General features: G+C 41.7%; 1 protein-coding gene across 3 annotated transcripts in view; it reads left to right on the top strand.

Annotated features, from left to right (window-relative positions):
* The window catches only part of LOC111867734 (tyrosine-protein phosphatase non-receptor type 11), an 87056-nt gene that overhangs the window by 19556 nt on the left and 46117 nt on the right, over positions 1-21383 (top strand). For 2 of the 3 annotated variants that reach the window (XM_023857835.2, XM_023857834.2), the window contains exons 2-3: positions 15428-15550; positions 19476-19670. In XM_023857835.2, the coding sequence (XP_023713603.1) occupies positions 15428-15550; positions 19476-19670 (318 nt within the window). Of the gene's footprint in view, positions 1-9462; positions 9484-15427; positions 15551-19475; positions 19671-21383 lie in introns of those variants that run through there. The other variant, XM_023857836.2, reaches the window with a different exon arrangement.

The following is a 21383-nucleotide window of genomic DNA, read 5'->3' as shown; positions in this document are numbered from 1 at the left end:
TTGCATAGCCTACTTTGCGACTCTGAAGATGGAAGCAGTACGTCCCTCCGAAATGTCAGTGCACTTCGGCTAGACCCTACGGCATTACATGCCAGAAGATAGTGTGCCCTTCATAGTCACCTCTGTGAGAATCTCTGAGATACGTAATTTCGTTTTTCGGGCCTCATTGGTGATTTGCGCCGTTTTTATCCCAAGTATATCTGCCTCGACATATAGAGACCGGAAACAACGTCATTTCAACAATCATTGCTGTCCCTTCTCCCATTGTCTTCGCCGCGACTAGGTCATTAGTACAGTTTGTTTTAAACAAGTGAAGGCAGCCATACAGGGGCCTCGCATCCATCGGTGCTCACGCAACCAGGGCGTGCTGCGTCGTGTATGGCGCGGAGAGAAACAGCTAGTAGGAACAGTCATGGCTTCGATTCTTGCAGGAGTGTTGAGACTTTTCACTCCCACTGCTGTGCTCAGAGCACCACTGTGATTTCCTGCCCATGGATACCAGGCGCTAAGAGTGCGTTTTTGATTCTGCACAGGAGTATTGAGATTTTCTCTTCATTCCCACTGTTGACCCCAAAACCGGCACTGGGATTTGCTCTTTCCCCTGGGACAGCGTGAAGCTGACTTGTCATCTCCATGTTGTTAGAGGTTAAGAATGCGAAGGGCTTTAAATGCACTCGTCGTATATTCATAATGACATGGCGCTGAGCCCGGGCAGAACTTAAAATTCTGAATATTGTATGTAAAAAGAATAGAAATGGCAGGAAGGAGTGAGGGAGACAAAAGTAAAGTACAGCACACAAATGTAACGTTATATAGCAACTCGGCATTTTATTGGTGGAGGTTTAGAAGTGTAGTGGACCCGCAGTCTTATGATACCTAGCCTTGTGTGTGTGCCCTAAGAAACCCCAACTCAGAAACAAGAATATAGCGCTGGTGTCAGATCTTAATGATACATCTAGACGTCGTAGAGTGCAGTCGTAAACTTTCAGCGTTCAGAATACATGCAAGTACGAGTATATATGGCGGAACAGTATTCGCAGATAAAACATGCAAGTAGCAATGCGTCTGGCCGACATGTTACTCTCCGCCAATGCTGTTTCGAGGCGGAAGCCGCCGGTGTCACCGTCTGCCAGTGCTGTTTCGAGTTTGGCACAGCTTAACTCTGATACGAGGTATCATTAAATTATGGCAGGACTATGGAGTAATATTTCAGTTAAACCATTTTAAATGAGCGAATGACGTGCTCATACTTGATGGCTCCAAGTTCGTGAGTAATGCTACGGGACTGGATCCAGTGACCTTCCACGTGGAATTGGAGTTGTCACTTCAGGCACGCTGTTTCATTTGTTTAGTCTGTGTCGAGGAGAGCTCATGGGCGAAACCAGTCGATACACAGTATAGATCAGAACCCTAAGCATTTCGTGCACACCAGTAGCCAAGGATCTTACACTTTCTAATCTCTGCTGTAGCCATTGCATTAAGTGGAATAACGTTCTGATGCTGGATGCCTCCTGTGTGGAACGTACTCCGTACACGATACTCGACAACATTGTGTTTTGCTGCTTTTTTTCCCCCCCTTTGGCGCTACAGCCCCAATTTGGGCCTTGGCCTACCTCCATGAAACTCTATATTTTACTTCGGTTTACGAGATCTTAGACATTCGGTAGGACTCCTTAGACGGGTGATGAGTTCGTCGCAAGGCCGCTAGAATGTAAGTTTTTGTAGTATTTTCTCGCCCTTCCAACCAAATGCCGGTTTAGCTTAGTCGGTATAGCGATGGACTGAACGCCGGGCTTCGATTCCCAGCAGTGGCAAGAGATCTTTCTTTTGTCGGTTTACAGACCGGGTTTGGGGCCCGCCAAGCCTCCTCTCCAATGGGTATCCCGGGCTGTTTCACTGGAGTAAAGCGGCCGGGGCGTGAAGCTGACCGCTCACGTACATCTGGTGCCGAAGTCAAGAATGGAGCTGTACCTTCACCTCTCATACGTCGTCATGGCGTAGTGTTTAATTAATTAAGCACAGGTACAGTTTTACCTTTACAGTTTTCACCTGTTCTTCCAATCAAATTCCGTCATAAAACAGTCGACACCTGACAGCCAATGCAGCATCTAAGTTAGACTTATCCCTGTGCCTGGAATCACACCATGAAGGCGTGTAGTACACGTGGAAATAAATGCCCACGCTTAGCAGGATGTGAATGGTAAGCATGATGCTCATGACGTCTTTACCCTCTGGGAATGGGATGCAGTGATAGGAGGCTGCCATTTTGTATAACCAGGCTTAATATAACCTGTTGCCGAAGCGTGTAATTTGTGCATCGCGCAGCTCAGAGTGACAGCAGTTTACTTGTTTATGCCTTATTTTACGGAATTGCATGCTGTGTACTGAGTGGTCGTGTCTGTCTGCTCGTCCGTTCGCACGGGTTTTCTCCAAAATTACTCGACAGTGACCACAGATAATCACGTGGTCATAATTTCATGAAATTAATACAGGCTTTCAAACAATCGCTTTCGCTGTATATCATCACCCAGCCTAAACTCTCCTTCACCAAAACTTGCCGTTAGAACATCAACGGGAATTTTATTAATTTGCTTCTGTGTTAAAACCGCTGTATTCTGGTTTGTGAAACCGCGTAGTTCGCTAAATAGGTACCAACATTTCGGAGGCACCGTCTTCAAGGTAGAACACACTGGAGACAGCATATTTCTCCGAAACATTATCTATGAGCCAAACTACACGGCATCACATCCAGGGAGACCGTGATCGTAAAATTCACCGATGTATGAATCTCATATCTCTCAGTTGTTTCTGTAATCTGAGGAACCGCTGTTGCACTGTTAGGGTTATACCGATGGTGGTGACAAATGAATTTGTCGTAGACCTTTGGAAAGTTTCAGTCCGTGGCTGATTTTGAAAGACGTGAGAGACGAAAAGTACTGTAACCTTAAACAAGGCGGTTATAATTGTTTGTACTGCGAGCCTTGTCTGAGTGCATAAAAAGCGCCTGTGGACTTTTTTTTTGTGATGGCAGCATTTTGTTAATTCTCGTAACTGCTACGTCGCACTTGGAAGTACCTGTATCACCAGGGTTTTACTTTCCTTGAAAGTGTCTTGAAATAAGCCACGACTGCTTCCTCCGTCATTGATGACCACTGACGTCACGTATGACAGGGCGGTGTATCTGCGACACGTGCTAAAAATGGCGAGCCCCAAACTAGTTTCAGCCCCCGTAACAATCGCAACCTCGACCGTCAGTCGGGTCAAGGAATGGCATCCCACTCGTCAAAGTCAAGTACGCAGCTACTTGTTCTGAGAACGAGGATCGATTTCTTCTCCAACCCTCCCTCAGTATATCCAGTGCACATGTGAAGATTTTCCAGCAGTTTAAGTGTTTGTCGCTCTCTGTTCGTCATGGTTCTCCTCCTCCTCCTCCTCCTCCTCCTGTTCCTCGTCCTCCGACGTGCATTCGGCAGGTGCACGGGAGCCAGGATATCTCAGTCGGTATAGTGACGAGGCTAAGGACTGGACGATCGAGGAGTCGGGGTTCGATTCCGGGTAGGGCAAGAGATATTTCTTTTCTCCATACCATCCAGACCGGCTCTGGGTCTCACCCAGACTCCTATACAGTGGGCACCGAGAGCTGTTTCCCTGGGTGTAAAGTGGCCGGATTGTGAAGCTGACCGCACACCTCATAGTGCCGAGGTCAATTGTGGAACTGTACCTTTATTCCCCCCGTATGTCTTTATGACGTGGTGATTAATTAAGCACAGGGACAACTTTACCTTTTATTTAACAACACTATTATTAAATTTATTTATGTAGCGCCTGATGATAGACTGATTAGTGACCAGTGAATTGGGAAGAATGCTGAAGGAAGCGGACGTGGTCCAATGTGTCCGAGTTCGATTCCCGGCACTACCAGATTTTCTGAGAGGTAGTGGGTCTGGAACGGGGTCCACTCAGCCTCGTGAGGATAATTGAGGAGGTACTTGAATGGAAAAGTAGCACCAGAAAACCTAGATTAACTACTACGGGGGTCCGTTGCGCTAACCACGTGACCCCCTCTACCCGCAAAAGCTGACGCTAACTTCGCTGACAAGCGGCTATCGATCGGTCGGTATAGTTCGCTTGCGGACTACAGGCCACGGAGTTTTTTAATTCCTGAGTTTGCCTGGATGGACTGAGGAAAACCACCAAAAACTTTAGTCAGGATACCCTTGTTTCCGGGTCTTTGGAAAACTTAAAGGTAAAATGTTACTTCGGCGACCTGTATGTTGATGGGAGGACCGCGTTAAAATAGATCATAAATAAAGACTTTGTAAGGGTGTGGATTCATTTCAGCTGGCTGAGGGTAAGGTCACATGCTGTGCTGCTGAGAACACAGGAATGAACCTTCGGGTTCTATTAAAAGGCGGAAATGTTCCTAACCAAGTGAGCGACTGTCATTTCTTCAAGAAGGATCTTCCTTCATGGAATTGTAGTAATAACATAAAAATAATGCTCATTACTTGTAGTTCGATGAGACATTATGCTACAAGCCGGAAGGTCGCCGATTCCTATGCCCACGCGGTCTGAATCGTGCACTGGGAAACAAAAGCATTGCCAGATTTATATCCTACTTGTTGGATGAATGTTTTATCCGCATTTTTATTGTTGTCCTGTGAAGGTGATGGTGGCCTTGCGATGACCTGAGCTTTCATCCAAGGAGACCTATCTCTTTCCTTAATAAGGATTTAGAAAACGTCGTTCTACAGCAGAATAGGCCAAGGCCCTAGTCGACGAAGAATATGAAGGTTGTACTTATATCGCTGGAAGAGAAACAGAAGCTGTAGCCTACAGGCAGGTGTGTAGCACTGTCATCTCCAGTATATGCGTGTATCGGTATATTACATAACGAAGAGCTTTGTGATTTATGCAGCACATAAAATTCTCTTAGGGGTCATCCCATGTGAAGTCATCCAGATAGGTCGCTCGACCATTTAAAAATATTGTGTTCACGTATTTCTACATATTTTCATACTTCAAAAATATTTTAAAATATAATCCGCTCGGTTCTGCCGGTATAGCCGTTTTTATAATGCGAAAAAACGCATTTTCGGCTGAAATGGAGGTTAGAGTTATCTTCTGTATATCGATAACTATTGATTTCAGAGTCTCCAATAAAAACCAATTTGTTCCTCATGACATGGACTACAATTCATATCATTAAAAGCGTTTACTCCACTCACTTACTCTAGGTCTAATTAAGCTTGAATCTTACCTGTCGATTTTTTGAAAGAGGCTATTTTTGACCTTCAAGAACCAATGGGAGGGGGAAGTATCAGAACTGTGGTTTCTACCCTTTGTTGTTATCTACATGGGGAATATAATCATGTAGTTTTGAACCTCGTATCTGTTTTCCAAAATTTTCCAGGAGCGAGTGTTGATGACATGTCATTCCGAGCAGTAAGTACAGGCCTGAAAATGATTAAAATGATTAAAATCATTTTCAGGCCTGTACTTACTGCTCGGAATGACAAAAGATAAATCTGTCGTCTTTATACCGAAACGAGAACCACTAATACCATTGGATGCATGTAAGCCAATTGTTGAGATGATGATTTTTTTGGTAAAAATCAAAGTGTCAACAACTTCGCTATTAGTAGAATATCAAAGTTGTAATTTTAACTCCAGGTTACTCTAGAATAGAGTATTATTTTATATGAATTTCAAGGTTTTCGGAGCTTCCCCACCGGAGATGTGAGATGTTAAAAATGGCCGATTTTAGGCCGAGAGCAAAGTTTGGAAGCTCCTGGAAAATTTTTGAAAATAGGTACGGGGATCAGAACTGCCTGATTATATTTCCCTGTAGACAACAACAAGGGGTAGAAACCACAGATCTTATACTTTCCCCCTCCCATTGGTTTTTGAAGGTCGGAAATAGTTTTTTTTTTTTCAAAATCGATAGGTAGTTAGTTAGTTAGTTAGTTAGTTAGTTAGTTATTGGAGAGGGTGGGTTTCCCCCTGCACTGAGACCTGTATTGGTCCAGTGTGCTTCCCTCTATGATTTCTACCAGTCTATATCCTACCGGTACTGGTGCTTACCATCAGTCCCGCCCAGCCAGCGAGACCGGCTCTACTAGCTGAGAGGTATCTATAATGCTTCCCCCATCTACCAGAGGTATTAGAGACTGCTGTTGGGCCGGAAACGTCCGTTAATTTGGCTCAGTGACCTCCTTTGGAGATATGAGGTTCTTTTACGTGCCGTAAAGCTACGACACGGGACCCACGGCTTAAAGTCCCTCCCGGAGGACTTGTTCCCTGAATTTTTCCGCCCTTAAAAATTCGACGACCTCCGCCGGGTATTTGAACCCGCGTACTACGAGTCATGAGGTGGGAACGTTACCTCTAGACTACGGAGGCCGCTAAATCGATAGGTAAGTTTCAAGCTTAATTATACCTAGAGAAAGTGAGTGGAGTAAAACCTTGTAATGACATGAATTGTAGTCCATATCATGAGGAACAATTTTTTTTTATTGGAGTCTCTAGCATCAATAGATATCGATATATAGAAGATAACGAAAATCTCCATTTCAGCCGAAAACGCTTTTTTTCGCTTTATAAAAACGGCTGTACCGGGAGAACCGAGCGGATTAAATTTTTTAAAAAATATTTTTGAAGTATGAAAATATGTAGAAATAAGTGTACAGAATAGACATTTTTGTAAATGGTCGAGCGACCTATCTGGATGAGTTCACATGGAATAACCCTTAGGGTAAATAGGGTCGAGTAGGTTACGGTTGACTCGGGTGTTTTTTTTCCTTGGCACTACAGCCCCAGTGGGCCTAGGCCTACCTCCATGAACTTCTCCGTTCACTTCGGTTTTTCTAGATCTTACACATTCGGTAGGACTCCTTTGGCGGGTGATCAGCTCGTCGCGAGGCCTCTACCTGTAGACAGGCACAGAAAACGCACACACACAAACTAAACATCCATTCCCTGAGTGGTATTCGAACCCACGATCCCGGTTTCCTAGCGAACGAAGACAGTACATGCCTTAGACCGCTCGGCTACCGTGACCGGCGACTCGGGTGTTTACCAATCACAATTAAGCGCACAGCATTATGATGTGAAACCTCTTTGAGGGCGGTGACATGAAAGAACGCGAAGAAGATGAGGTAAAGTTAGAAGGGATCTTGAGGAAACAGATTGTAAGGCTCTGACCTTAATTTAACTGAAAGAAGAGTTCTGTCTTCTGGGGTGTGAATGCCTTGTATTCCGATAACAGTTCACTGACGTTTCCTAAAATCCTACAGACTCCATCTTCAGGTTCAGTAAGGCAAGCAAGCAGCTAGCAAGAAGCAAACAGAACGATGAACGTCCAGCAGAGTGCAGAGCATCACAAGCCAGAAGATAAGACTTCGTGCTAGTTATAGGCATTACTGTGAGAACCTGAAGTCCGGCATGAATTCAGCTGGCTCATGATCGTTCCCACTGGGAGTTCTGATATTAGTTGTGCCGATTCAAGTCCTGTTACCACATAATTACTTGTCTATTTCGTTATTTCGTCACACATTTATATATTAGGAATTCCGTTATATTGTATGACGATATGGCAAATTATTGACAGTCACAGTGGCCGCGCTGTCTAAGGTATGAACCGTCTTCGCCCGCTCGAACGCTTGGATTGTGGGTTCGAATCCCACTCGAGGTATGGTTGTTTGTGTGTGCGTTTATTCTGTGTTTGTGTTGTTCTGTGTGTAGATGGCGGCCTTATGACGGGCTGATCACTCGTCCAAGGAGTCCTACCGACTGTGTGGATTAAAAAACTGAAAAAGCGGCCGAACTCCACAAGGGCCATAGAGCCATAGATAGATAGCAAAGTAATTAGTAAGTTACTGTATAATTAATAGTTACTTTTTTTTTCTCTCTCTCTGGCTCTACAGCCCTTTTTACCTTGTCCGCTTTTTCAGCTTTTTAATCTATACACAGTCGATAGGACTCCTTGGACGAGGAATCAGTCACAAAGCCGCTACCTACGCACAGAACAACACAAACACACAGGCATCCATTCCTCAAGAGGGATTCGAACCCACGACCCCAGTGTTCGAGCGGGCGAAGACGGTTCATGCCTTAGACGTCGCGGACACTATGATCGGCGTTAATAATTACTTGGTTGTAAAAAAGAAAGTAAAGCTATTCCTGTACCAGGCCATGAAGGCTCACAAGGGTGTGAGACGTTGAGGGTCCCACAATATCTAGACAGTCGGCTCAAAGATGGCGGTAAGTTTGTCAGCCTTACGCCCCGGCCGCGCTTTACTCCCCAGGAAAATTATTTAATTAATTCCTGGTACTCATTTCTGTTAGAGGCTGAGTGAACCCAAGGGTCATACTGCGGCTGGAAGGATTAGGTCAATTGAAGAAAATCCAATGACCTCATCGGGACTTGAACCCGCGACATTGGTTGTAAAATTAAAAATGAATACTATGTTGTTAATTCTGAACTGAACATATGATGCACTGTATTTCATGAGAACCTGATATTAGGACAGCTGATCAAGAAGATATCCACCTTTTATGGAATCCGAAGTTTCTTTACCATATATACAAGGGCATACCACTATTCCCTGTCTTGAGTCAGATTAATCTAGTCCACGTCTTCATACCCAGCTTTTTAAGATTAATTTTAATATTAACCTTTTATCAACGCATGGGTTTCCCAAGTGGGGGCACGCGGTAGCGTAGTTGGTTGAGACACTATGCTACAAGCCGGAAGGTCGCGGGTTCAAGTCCTGATGAGGTTATTTGATTTTCCTCAATTGACCTAATCCTTCCAGCCGCACTATGGCCCTGAGGTCGACTCAGCCTCTAACAGGAATATTCTTGGGGGTTAAGGGCGACCGGCGCGTAAGGCTGACAACCTTGCCGCCATCTATGAGCCAGTTGTCTAGAAAATGTGGAAACCTCAACATCTCACAACCCTATGGGCCTCCATGGCCTGTTACAGGAATACCTAATGGGTTCCCCAAGTGGGCTTCTTCCAGGCTTTCCGCTCAAAATTTACATGAATTTCTTGTACTTCTTACACGTGCTATAGGCCCTGCTCATCTTATTTTGCTTGATTTGATCTTCCAAATATTTCATAAGAAGTACTAATTATGAAACTTCTCATTATGCACTTCTGTTGTCCTGTCTGAACCAGAAGCACCCGTCGAGGATTCGCAGTGTTTACGTGAAGTGTGGGTAATACAATGATGGCGAATTTTTTCTGATCAAATCTGATCGGATCTGTGCCTGAGCATGGTGCGTGGTCTATAGATTTTAAATTTTCGATCAGTTGGACAGTGTCTAGAAACTGGGTCGGTGCGCATGTGCCCTCTGTCGTGGCCAGAAGGCGGGGTGAAGATCGACCCCCTGCTACGTGTCTTCTGGGTGCACTCTCAGAGCACAGTGGTATAATTCGGAGAATATACAGTAACTTATTCCAGCGTTTGGAGCCTTAAGGTAACTGAACTTTCGTATGTTATGTTATGAATTATATAGCGTCGAATGAACGGAAGTTTAGTGACCGGTGAACTGGAAAGGATGTGGATAGAAGTGGCCATGCCACATTTTGAGGTATTACCCCAGCATTTACCTGGAGGTATTGAGGAAATCACGAAATCTTCAGTTATGATTGTCTGTCTGCGGACATATATTTGCACCCGCGACATACGGAATACGAAGCAGGAGTGCCAACAGTTCGAGCGCGACCTTCAGTTGTTACGTTCTTGAGGACAGTGTTTACTGACCCCAGTTTAGACACGAAAGGTGACGTGTTAGTTTAAAACGCCCTTGTAGTTGGAAAGGAATGTGAATAACAATTGTAATCAATTATAATAGCCCCCTATGTAAGCCAATGAAAATTTGAACTTCCGTGAGAACCATTTATTGAACTGTATTATTCAAACGATTTACCTATGAATGTGTTTTGGCTTCATGTAAACTGGCACGTATGTTGTACAGTGAGAACGAAATGCGAAGTTGATTGATATATTTTAGTAGAGATTATAAATATCGAATTTATTTATAACCCGTTAATCGAAAGCAGATGGATAGTCAACCAGTCAAATAGGCGCTCACGTCAAGAAAGTTACCAGACTACAGTATATACTTTTCTAGTTGTCTTCTTTTCCTGTGCCCTTTGTTGTACAGTAGTGGTTCTCAAACCTTTTTGTGTTAAGCATCCCTGGACCCAACGAATAAAGATGAAATAAACTTAAATTTACAATTTCATTTTTTAATGCTCTTATAATATAACCGATCAGTGATCGCTTTTGTATGTCATATGTTTGCCTAAAATCTTATTCTGGGGCAATTAAGTAAAAGTAACACAAACAGATAACATATTTTAATGGGAATGCTGGAAATAAGAACTTAAGGTTTGCTTAGGGGTACCAGTGCTACATTCCCAGAAACACTGTTCTAGAGTAACACAGGTAGGCAAATAAAATTCCTTGAAATACTTTTACTCACACTGTAGAAGATTTTCTCACTGTCGTATACAGCCACACATTCTACAATTTGAAAGTAACTTGCCATTCAGTTCAATCTATGAAATGTAACTTGCATGTTACCATTATGTGCATAAGGTAAAGATAAAGACGTTCCCGTGTTTAATTAATTATTACGCCATTAAAAGTTATGGAGGTACTGCTCCACCATTCTTGACCTTGGTACTAGATGGGAGTGAGTGGTTAGCTTCACGCCGTAGCCGCCTTACCTCTGGGGAAAGAGATTTCGGTACCCATTAGATAGGAGGCTGGGTGGGTCCCATAACCAGTCTGAATGCTGTGGAGAATGGAAAAAATGTCTTGCCCCTGCCGGGAATCAAATGCAGCCCGTGGTCCGTCGCTTTCCTGAGCTTATCCTTTGATACTGTGATGTATTCAGGATGTGCTAGGCTTCACAGTGCCCACTGTAATTGAACCCCAAGTTTGACCCCTTTCTGCCATCAGATGGTTGGTGTTCATTATACTGACAATTCTTCGTGTGAGTCAGAATTTTTTAATGACTGTTCTTGGAATTAACAGATATTGAAACCAGGCTGGTTTGAATACTAATGCTAATCTGCGCCTAATTTTTATTCTTAGTATCTCCTATTCAGTGTGGGCCACAGGACAGATCACTGAATGAAGCAAGATTCGGAAATGATACCCTCTAAATTGGAGTACATTTATTTTTAGGACACGTTACTTCTGATTGTAGTACACAAATCGTAGGCCTTTGTATATTTATTGTTGATACTAATCGTACAACCGCACAACTTTTTTTTTTACATTAATATCATTAAATGTGAAACTTTACTGATTTAGGTGGTGTACAGAACGTCTCTCTGACTTAAGCTGAACACACTTCCTTTAAGAAATACCGTATTTACGCATGTATAGGCCGCACATTTTTTGCCAAAAATTCAAGAGGAAAACTGGGGTGCGGCTTATATTCGAAATATTCGAAATCACACTTCATTTAAAAAAAATTATATTCATAATTAGTAATACTAGTAGTATACTAATAGTAATAATATTCCAAGACAATTATTTTTTCTATAATTTCTGTCTGAAAATTGTGCTGCGGCCTATACACGCACGCGGCCTATACATGCGTAAATACGGTAACTGTTATTTGCCTTTTGATTGTTATACTGAAGATAATTCAGGCAATATAGTGATTGGATATGAGCTGGTCGGTTGGAGTTATATTTCGGTAGGTGTTGGAATTTTTCTCTTCCCTATTGTATCTACACCAGGTCTATGGACTCAAACAGCATCCTGTTTAATCCTGTTTAATGGATACGAGGGGTATGGTGGCCGGAATTGAAACTGACCATTCGTCTCCACCGAGTGCCAAGGTTAAAAATATTTGAAGATCTGTCTCTGTTCCCCGTATGTTCTGTGTGAGGCATGGTTAAAATGAGCCACAACACTGTCTCTACCTTTGCTTGTGTGTTGCTACATCCTTTTGCCATTCATATGACAAATATTTAAATTTTCACCCAATTTTATGTATGGGTTGATTCGTATAACCTTTCATTTCAATAAAACTTCGATTATAAACATGAACTGCTATTTATAGTTCTTCTATGTTATAACTACAGAGATTTTTTAACTTTGTTGTTCGTAATACGGCCCTGCGCTTCACGGCGACCGGTGCACCGCCATCTGCGAGGTGGACACGAATTTTGCCGATGAATCAGCATGTCTGATGGCCGATAACGTTTTTGAATAAAGCAAAGTAATTAACTGGTGGACCGCTTGACGGCATTATGTTTCACGGCAAGCAGTGCGGTTTATGCGTGGGAGTTTATGATTTGTCAGCAGTAAGCAACAATTATTAGCTCCATTAGCCATTTGTTCTCAGTTACAGATAGTGAGCAGTTGTTACGTCATGGTGCGCAATACTTTAAAGCAACGTGTATTTCTGTATGACACCTATGTGAAATCCGGATTTGTTTGAAAGTGTCGGGGGAAATTTTAACGCACATTTCGTGATGAAAGAGTTCCCAGCAGACAAAAAATTCACAATTTGGTGACTAAACCTAGATCAACGCGAATCTTAATAGACAAGAAACAATTGCCGAGTGCTTGCTGGAAGAGTTAGATGACATAGGAGCACGACTTGAACATACTTGTACACTTAGAAAATCACTGAAACGTCTAGCTCAAGAGACTGGAGTGTCAAAGTCTACTGCAGGGGGGGAAACACAATTGCTGAAGCTTAGACCCTAGAAAACAGAAATTCACGCACGCCTTGCGGCCGCTCAATCCAGCTAACAGTATTTTTTTAACACCTTCTGTGACCTGTGATTTCTAATTACTTCATTCCGAACGTTATCCCCCAACAGGCATATTGATTCATCGGTAAAATTCGCATGTGCATCACAGCCATGGAACCGGTCAACAAAGTAAAAATCCTTCCTGTGTTTATTTTGGCCACAGATAGAAAGAAAACAAAATTCCAGTAGTCTGTGCTGTTGGGTTGAAGGTGAAAATATGTATTAAAACAGCTGGCACTATATTCAGCAGGACATCACTCTTCCATATGTTTCTTTAAATACTGTCCACATTGACAGACATTTGAAACAACATTTGCAGATCTTAATGTACTAACGAGGTGTGTTAAGAAAATAATGAGATTAATCTTGTACAACATTATTTATTCAATTATTCGTCTAAATCAGGCATGTCCAACGCGTCGATCGCGGGACAATTTTTGGTCGATCTCATAGGCCTATAAGGAAATTATACGTGAAAAGCATGTAAATTCACTTGTAATATAATATGATTATATTCAGATTTTGAAGGGAAAATACGTGTTAAAGTAGTCTGTACTTTCAGTGTATGTTGCTTTTACAACAAACATCATGTGTCGTGTTATTTTTACCAGTATTTTTGCTTAAAGCGAGGTACGTCGATAGGAAGGGGTGGTAGATCACTGGCAGGTTTGACGCTAAAAAGTCGATCACAAATACGTGTTAAAGTAGTCTGTACTTTCAGTATGTTGCTTTTACAACAAACATCATGTGTTGTGTTATTTTTACCAATATTTTTGCTTAAAGCGAGGTACGTCGATAGGAAGGGGTGGTAGATCACTGGCAGGTTTGACGCTAAAAAGTCGATCACAGCCTCTTTGAAGTTGGACATGCCTCGTATAAATCAACATCCCCCCCCCCCCTCAAAATAGCATCCCTCTTACGCAACACACTTGACCCAGCGAATTGTCCACGCTTTGTAGCAGCATTAGGAGTGAGCTTCTGTTAGGGTCGTGATGACGTCGGTTACAGCCTTCAGAACGCTGTCAAGTGTTTGAAAACGATAGCCCTTGACTCTCGATTTTAATTTTTGGAATAAATAAACATCACAAGGTGACAAATATGGAGAATAAGGAGCCTGCGGAAGCACAGGAATGTACTTTTTCGCCAGAATTCACGAACTGACAGTGCTCTGTGTGCGGGCGCATTGTCGTGGTTCTCGAAGTATCCCAGTCGTCTGCAATTTCCATTCGAACTCGTATCACCCTCTTTCTCATACGGTCCAGGACTTCAAGATAATATTTTGATTTACTGTGACACCAGGTGGTACAAATTCTTTATGAACTACCCCGCAGGAATCGAAGAAAATTACGAAAATTTTCTTGATCTGCTCATGTGAACTTTCTTTTGTCTTGGAGACTGTAGCGTGTGCCGTTCCTCTATGCCTCTTGTTTTCAGGGCCGTATTCGGAAAACCAACATTCGTTATGACCCGATTAAGAAAATCAGGTTCAATTTCGAGCAGTTCTAGCATTTCAGCCGACACTTCGTTTCGGCGCGCTTCTTGATCATTCAGATTTTTTTGGAACCCATCTTTGCAAACTTTCTCATGTGCAAATCTTGTGTAACATTTGGTGGACCGTACATTCATTAATATTAAGGTCATCGGCGATCATTCGAATTGTCAAACGTCGATCATGACGAATGAAAACCGTCATGCGGTCGACGTTTGTGCTTCTTCTCACAGAGCTGGGAGTCCAGACCTCGGTTCAGTTTCCACCGTTACTTGCCCATTTACAAAATCTTTGTACAATCGAAATACTTGAGCATACTGGAGCATGTCATAGAGGATCATTACCAAACGCTTTCTGAGTCTTTTCATAGGTATCAGTAGCGCCCTTCCCCAGCTTGACACAAAACTTGATTGCAAAACGTTGCTCGAGATTATTCTCCATTTTTGTGACACTGTAATAAAACATACATATACACTAACCACAACAGAACCACATGTATTCACCCAAGCAAGTTCAAACTTTGACTGATGGTAGATGAAGGAAATAGCTATCATCTTGGTCTCGGCACCGCAGTGTTCCCAGTTCTCACACTACAAAATTAATCTCATTACTCTGTTAACACACCATGTATACTTCATGTCATGGAGGCGGTCCTTGAGAAAATTAGTAAAATTGAGTATTATGTGAAGTAGGGGTTATGTTTGACTGATGAACTTTTAGTGTAGACCACAAAGTACCATATTTCATTGAAATTCATTGAGTAGTTTTGGAGATGTCATGTGCAGATCAACAGATATCTCCATTGTTCTTTCAGTCTACACTTTATACAAAGAATGTAAGAATACCAAACTCTGGTATCCCATGATAGTCTAGTCAATTCACAAAATATTTTATATCAAATATACCACAATGTTCAGCTCAGTCGTATCGTGCTGAATGAACTGTTGATGTATCAGTGAACCAGACCCACAGACTGGCATTATCCTTGTGTCTGTATTTCATAAATTATAGTTTTTTTATGATAACATATGGGTTAAATTACTTCTGTATCTTGCCACTGAAGGGGATAATAGTGGCACTGTTCTGGAAACACTGGTGATGAGAGTAAGCCTAAAAACTGCTGCAGTAATATATTCTTCTTCCAGATGGTTCCATCCAAATATCTCAGGCATCGAAGCAGAGGTCCTGCTGATGGATCGTGGGTTTGATGGCAGTTTCCTTGCTCGTCCCAGCAGGAGTAACCCGGGTGATTTTACACTCTCTGTCAGGTAAGGATTTTGTAGTTCTCCTTGTTTGTCCATGCTGCTTCCGGAAGTAGACCACAGATGCCGACATTAGCAGTTGAAGCATATAGGTCCTTAAACATTCAATATTTTGGATGCCTCTCACAGTGGAGTTCCCCCCTTTTTGTCAGGAACACTGAACTTTATTTATTTTTAGTTTATTTAAATATGCTATGAACATTATATATTTGTAGTTTATTTAATGATTCTGTTAGTTGCTTACCCTTTGTAGCGTTGAGTGATGGGATGACTAGTGAATAATGAATTGGAGAGGATGTGGTAGGAAGTGATCATAGACTAATTTGAGATATTGCCCTGTTATTTACCTGGAGAGAGAGAAAGACCACAAAAACCTCAGTTGGGATAGCCTATCTTTGGTTTGAGGTTTTAACTTGGGGGCCTCCAGAATATGAAGGAAAGTGCTACACAACCGACCATGACACTAAGTACTATGAACTTTGTTCTTCATACATGACAGGATGTAGGATTTACTGCAATTGCTATCATAGTGACAGTTATTCATAGCTATTAAAATGAAAACAAACTGAAAGGTGTCACTTTTGTCAGTTATATGTGTTTATTAATAATTCTGTTGAAAATAAGGTGATAATAGAGAGTTATGTTGATTTATGAATGAAATTGATAGCTTGATAAGGCATATGTTATACTGCTCTACAATAAAATAGAATTATTATTGTTCATTGGTATCCTTCCTTCTATTTGGTTATTAGGCAACCGTAGCCGCTTTTTGTAATGTTAAAAGGCGGCATGTATCCTCCACTGTCTCATAGCTTGGAAACTGTTTAATGCATAAAGGCAATGACTATTCAGTGCCATGGCAGCAAATAATAGAACAGTGATCACTGGGAATAAATATTTGTATAAGATTGTCCGTACAGTTTAAGGTTATTTTTGGCAACTTTTATCCTTCTGACTAATGAGAATGAACATTTGCAAGATTATGGCAAATAACCAATCCTATTATATCATTTTCGGTTTGAGGTACCCCCCAAAGGAAATAATCACGGGGAGAGAGAGATAAGGCGAACGTGCAGGCCATGGAAGCTCGCCGCCCAGTGAAATAACATGCTCTGGAAACATTTCCCGAAAGATCTTCATGGATGTTCTTGCTATAAGGGCAGTTGCACCATCTTGCTGGAACCGTATGGTCGAGAGCTTAGTTCAACGAGTATATTCTGGTGTGAGGAAGTTCCTAACATAACAAGCAGATGTCACTGAACACCTTTTCTTCGTCTTCAAAGAAGTAAGGAACCGTATGGTCGAGAGCTTAGTTCAATGAGTATATCTGGTGTGAGGAAGTTCCGTAACATTTTAACATAACAAGCAGATGTCACTGAACACCCTTCTTCGTCTTCAAAGAAGTAAGGAACCGTATGGTCGAGAGCTTAGTTCAACGAGTATATTCTGGTGTGAGGAAGTTCCGTAACATTTTAACATAACGAGCAGATGTCACTGACCATCCTTCTTCGTCTTCAAAGAAGTAAGGGCCTATGACTCCAAAGGTTGCCCCTCCACACCAAACAGTCACACGTGCACTGTGAAGAGGCCGTTGATGGAGCCGCTGTGGATTTTCCTCTGCCCAGTAGCGAAAAATCTGTTTGTTGATACAGGCAGATAAGCGGAAGTGTGCGTCTTCTGTCATAAGGATAGTGACATTGTCGGACAAAATTAAATTCTTATTAAACGCTCGGCTACCATGCTGCAGTTTGCCAACATTTTGTATGGGTGGAAATTTAGATCCTTGTATAAAATTCTCCTCACGCTGCTATCGGATATTCGTAGAGCAACGGAATGTCTCCTGGCTGAACGCCTTGGGCTCCTTATGAATGACTGCCTACAGTTTCAGTGTTCTGTGGCAATCGCACTGTATGCACACTGCCTAATAGTTTCTTTTTTAATGTGGAAGCACTCATTCAGAAGTTTTCTACCCATGCGGAAAGGAACTTTTCTGTGACGAGCAGTATTTAAATTCCTGTGAAATATTGGCACTGTTTTAACAATGGCGTCACCATTAAAAGAAACGTTTCAACAATAAACACACAATGTTGGGCACTCTGCTGCTTCTTGCCTACTGCAACGGCATCAGTGAAGTTAGCAAATGACATGGTTCCCGCTGTCTCATCCCCAGGGGTTGCATCCTGTCTATATCAACCGTCTGTCATTCTTGAATCAGGCACTATAAAGACGTAGAGGTCAAATTGTGCTGCTCATTGTTATGTATTTTTTTCCCTTGTTATAACCATTGTTTTATGTGTCATAGTCCCTACTGTTCTTAGCTTAGCATCTTGGTTATTTTATAGCATACTAGACATCTAAGAGATATGAATCTCATAAGTTGGCTCAAGTGGTAATGCTTGTGACTTCAGAAAATGCGTGGTTCAAATCCCAGCCAGGACACAAATTATACTGACTTATGTTTCTCATGGTTTTCCAGGGTCTCTCCTGACAAATTCTAGAGTAATACATTAAAGCAGGTCATGACCGTTTCTTTCCACATCCTTTCCAATTCATACACTACTGTCCAATCATTCTGTGCTATATAATCTGAGTTACTAATAGCGTTGTTAAATAAATATATGAGATATGCAGTTCTCATAGCAGTGTGTATGAAGTTTATAGTTCTGTGGGATGTGACGACATATTACCAGCATTTTAGAAGAACCTGCTTTGTCCCTGAAGATGAAAGCAGTAGGTTGTTCTGAAACATTGACTCTCATCAACTAGAACAGGTCTCCAAACTTTTCAAACTGCGGGCCACATTAGGTAATTCAGCACTTTCAACGGGCCAGATAAAATGAGAAATTAATAACTCTAGGTATATGAGTTTTATTGAAAGCACAGAATTTCATAAACTAAATACAAAGTACGTAAGAATAAATGATCATATATTAATTACAACAGACGGTAGCAGTAAATGCTCATATTTTCATCACAAATTATAATAAAACAATTAATGTGAGTGATGGAACTCTTTTTGCATTCTTAAAATCTGATTAAATTGAGGTTCAAATTTTGAAATGCTAATCAGAAGTAGTGACTTTAAATGTTCATCAGATAAATTTGCCCTGTATTTCTTTACATTTAATTTCTTTAAATTTCTTTAAATTGGAAATTGCTCAGATTTCAGAAATTTATAAAATTTGATCAAATTTACAGTTTTTCACTTGGCTTTCCAGAAGTATCAACTTTGCTCTGAATGCCTTGATAAGTGCAAATAAATCACAGACTAAGTTATTTTCACCCTGCAACTTTAAATTCAAATGGTTCATATGGTTCACCAGATTAGCAAAACTGCTAATTTCCAAAGCCACTTGGTATCTGATAAAAGTGGTTCGTGATGGTTTTTCTCGGTAAGAAATATATCACTTTCATTCCTGAGCTGAAAGAAGCGCGAAAGAACCTTTCCACAGCTAAGCCATCGAACTGCAGTATAATATGTCAGGTCAATAAGCTCAGAATCACATTTACCAGTACTCATTGGAAAATTAGTTCAGTTGGCTCATTTCTGCACAATTCTTTCGAGGGCCAGATAAAATCACATCGCGGGCTGGATGTGGCCTGTGGGCTGTAGTTTGGATACTCTTGAACTAGAATACAGGGATTCATGTCCCAGAAGACTGTAGAATAGATATTTAAGGATAGTCCTGTGCCACACTCCTGACACGAAGAATAAGAGTGTTGCTACTTTGAACAATATAAGGTTAGAAACAAATAAATATACTTCTTGAGGAAAACATGTGTGTGTAAAATTTGAAACTGCATCATTAAGGCATGTTTTTGGCTGAGATTGTAGTCCATACAGTCAATACTGTATTGGCCCAGTTCAACTGATAACATTGTTTAGTTTAGCAACACTCATTCACGGTTTCTGGTGTCTGACTCATTTCAGGCGTAGTGGTGAAGTTACTCACATCAAGATCCAAAACACTGGTGATTTCTATGATCTATATGGAGGTGAGAAGTTTGCAACTCTCTCAGAGCTGGTCCAATACTACATGGAAAACCAGGGACAGCTAAAGGAGAAGAATGGGGAAGTCATAGAGCTACGTTACCCTCTCAACTGTGCTGATCCAACCACCGAAAGGTAAGTTCTGTAACTGTGGGAGTACAGGTATCATTCTTTAGCGTGGAGGACTCTTCAGAGGAAGGTAGGGTGCATACGGAAATAGAAGCCAATTGTGTAGCTGAGACTTCAACTGTTCCCCTGCTTATATATGCAAATTCATCTATGGGCAATTGATGTGGACCCCACATCATCTCAGTTGCATTCCCTTTTCATTCATTGTCTTTTAACAACATCTATTTCAAGCAAACCTCCAGGGATATAAGGATTTTTAGAGAAAATTGGTATACAAGAGAACACCGAAATTCACAGGACATTTGCTGAAATTGTCTGTGCAAGCTGTTTGCTTTTTTTTGAATTGTGAGAAACCTCTACAACATGGAACTTCTTGGTTAAATTGCTTTCTGTTTTTACTCCGCCAGGAAAGCATCTTGACGATACTTATAATAGAATCACAAAGAAGTAAAGAGTTCTACTGAAGTTGCATTTCATGTAGAATGTAGGCCTGTATCATATCAGATGATTGGAGCAATATCTGGGATGAGTAACAACATCAGAGCATAACAGATCACTGCTACACAAACGAGTAAGTGGGATCACAATTGTTAATTGTTACTGAAGACGGGGGCTTCAGTGGATTATTTTGATAGTATTATTTTTATTGCTAGTGGGGTGGGACTAAGTCCCTTGTACTGCGGCCACTTCTGGCCTATTGTACCAGCCCCAGATGATAGGTGAGGGTGATTGTGGAGCAATTGGTGGAATGAAGATTGGCAGGGGAAACCGAAGTACTCGGAGAAAACCTGCCCCAGCGCCACTTTGTCCACCACAAATCCCACTGACCAGACTTGGGATCGAACCTGGGCCGCCGCGGTGGGAAGCCAGCGTTTAACCGCTTGAGCTATGGCGTGGCCAATTGTGATAGTAACTGATAGTGCAGCGAACATGACAGGTACATAGAATACCAGGAAAGAAAAATTATTCTGTATACAGTTGTACAACTGTTTTGCTCACATGTGTTGTGACTCGTTATTCTTTCAGTAATTTCAGTCACAGATGTAGAATGTTAAGCAACCTGACAAGGAATATGTTTGGCTGTCATGGTTCAGTACTAAAAACAGTATTGCACAAATATGATACCACTCGTATACCACTGAGTATGCGTAGTCCCATACACTAGGTATCAGTGACAAAGGTAAGGTAAAGCTAACCCTGTAATGGGCCGTGGAGGCCCATAGGGTTGTGAGACTTTTTTTTAGATAGTCAGTTCTGGCATCTCTTTCACTCCAGGAAGATTTCTGGTACTCATTTTTGTTAGAGGCTGTGTCAACTCCAGGGCCATAGTGCAGCTGGAAGTGTTCGGTCAACAGTGACCTCATCAGGAATCAAGCCCGCAACTTTACGGCTTGTAGTGTAGTGTCTCAACCAGCTATGCTACCCAGTTCTCCTGGTGTCAGTGATAGTCCTTGCAAATACTTTAGCTGCAAAGTCTCTTAGTGACCTTAATTTCAGTAGGCACTGTATGAACTTATCCTAATGCTTTAAATATGTGGAGAATGACGACACACGTTTTTGATTCTGAAAGTGTTTTTATTTGAGTAGATGATTTTTAGGGGGTAGTTTCACAATAGCCTTTTCCTTTTTTCATGTCCAGTTATCATGTTGCAGACATCCTATATGCTCTGAAGTTTACAAAAGTTTCTTTAAAGAACTTATGGTATGTATTTTCCTCTG

This window comes from Cryptotermes secundus, unplaced genomic scaffold (genome assembly GCF_002891405.2).
Source record: "Cryptotermes secundus unplaced genomic scaffold, Csec_1.0 scaffold80, whole genome shotgun sequence".
NCBI lineage: Eukaryota > Metazoa > Arthropoda > Insecta > Blattodea > Kalotermitidae > Cryptotermes > Cryptotermes secundus.
The sequence above is the reverse complement of the archived record's forward strand: the minus strand, read 5'-3'. Positions and strand labels throughout refer to the sequence as shown.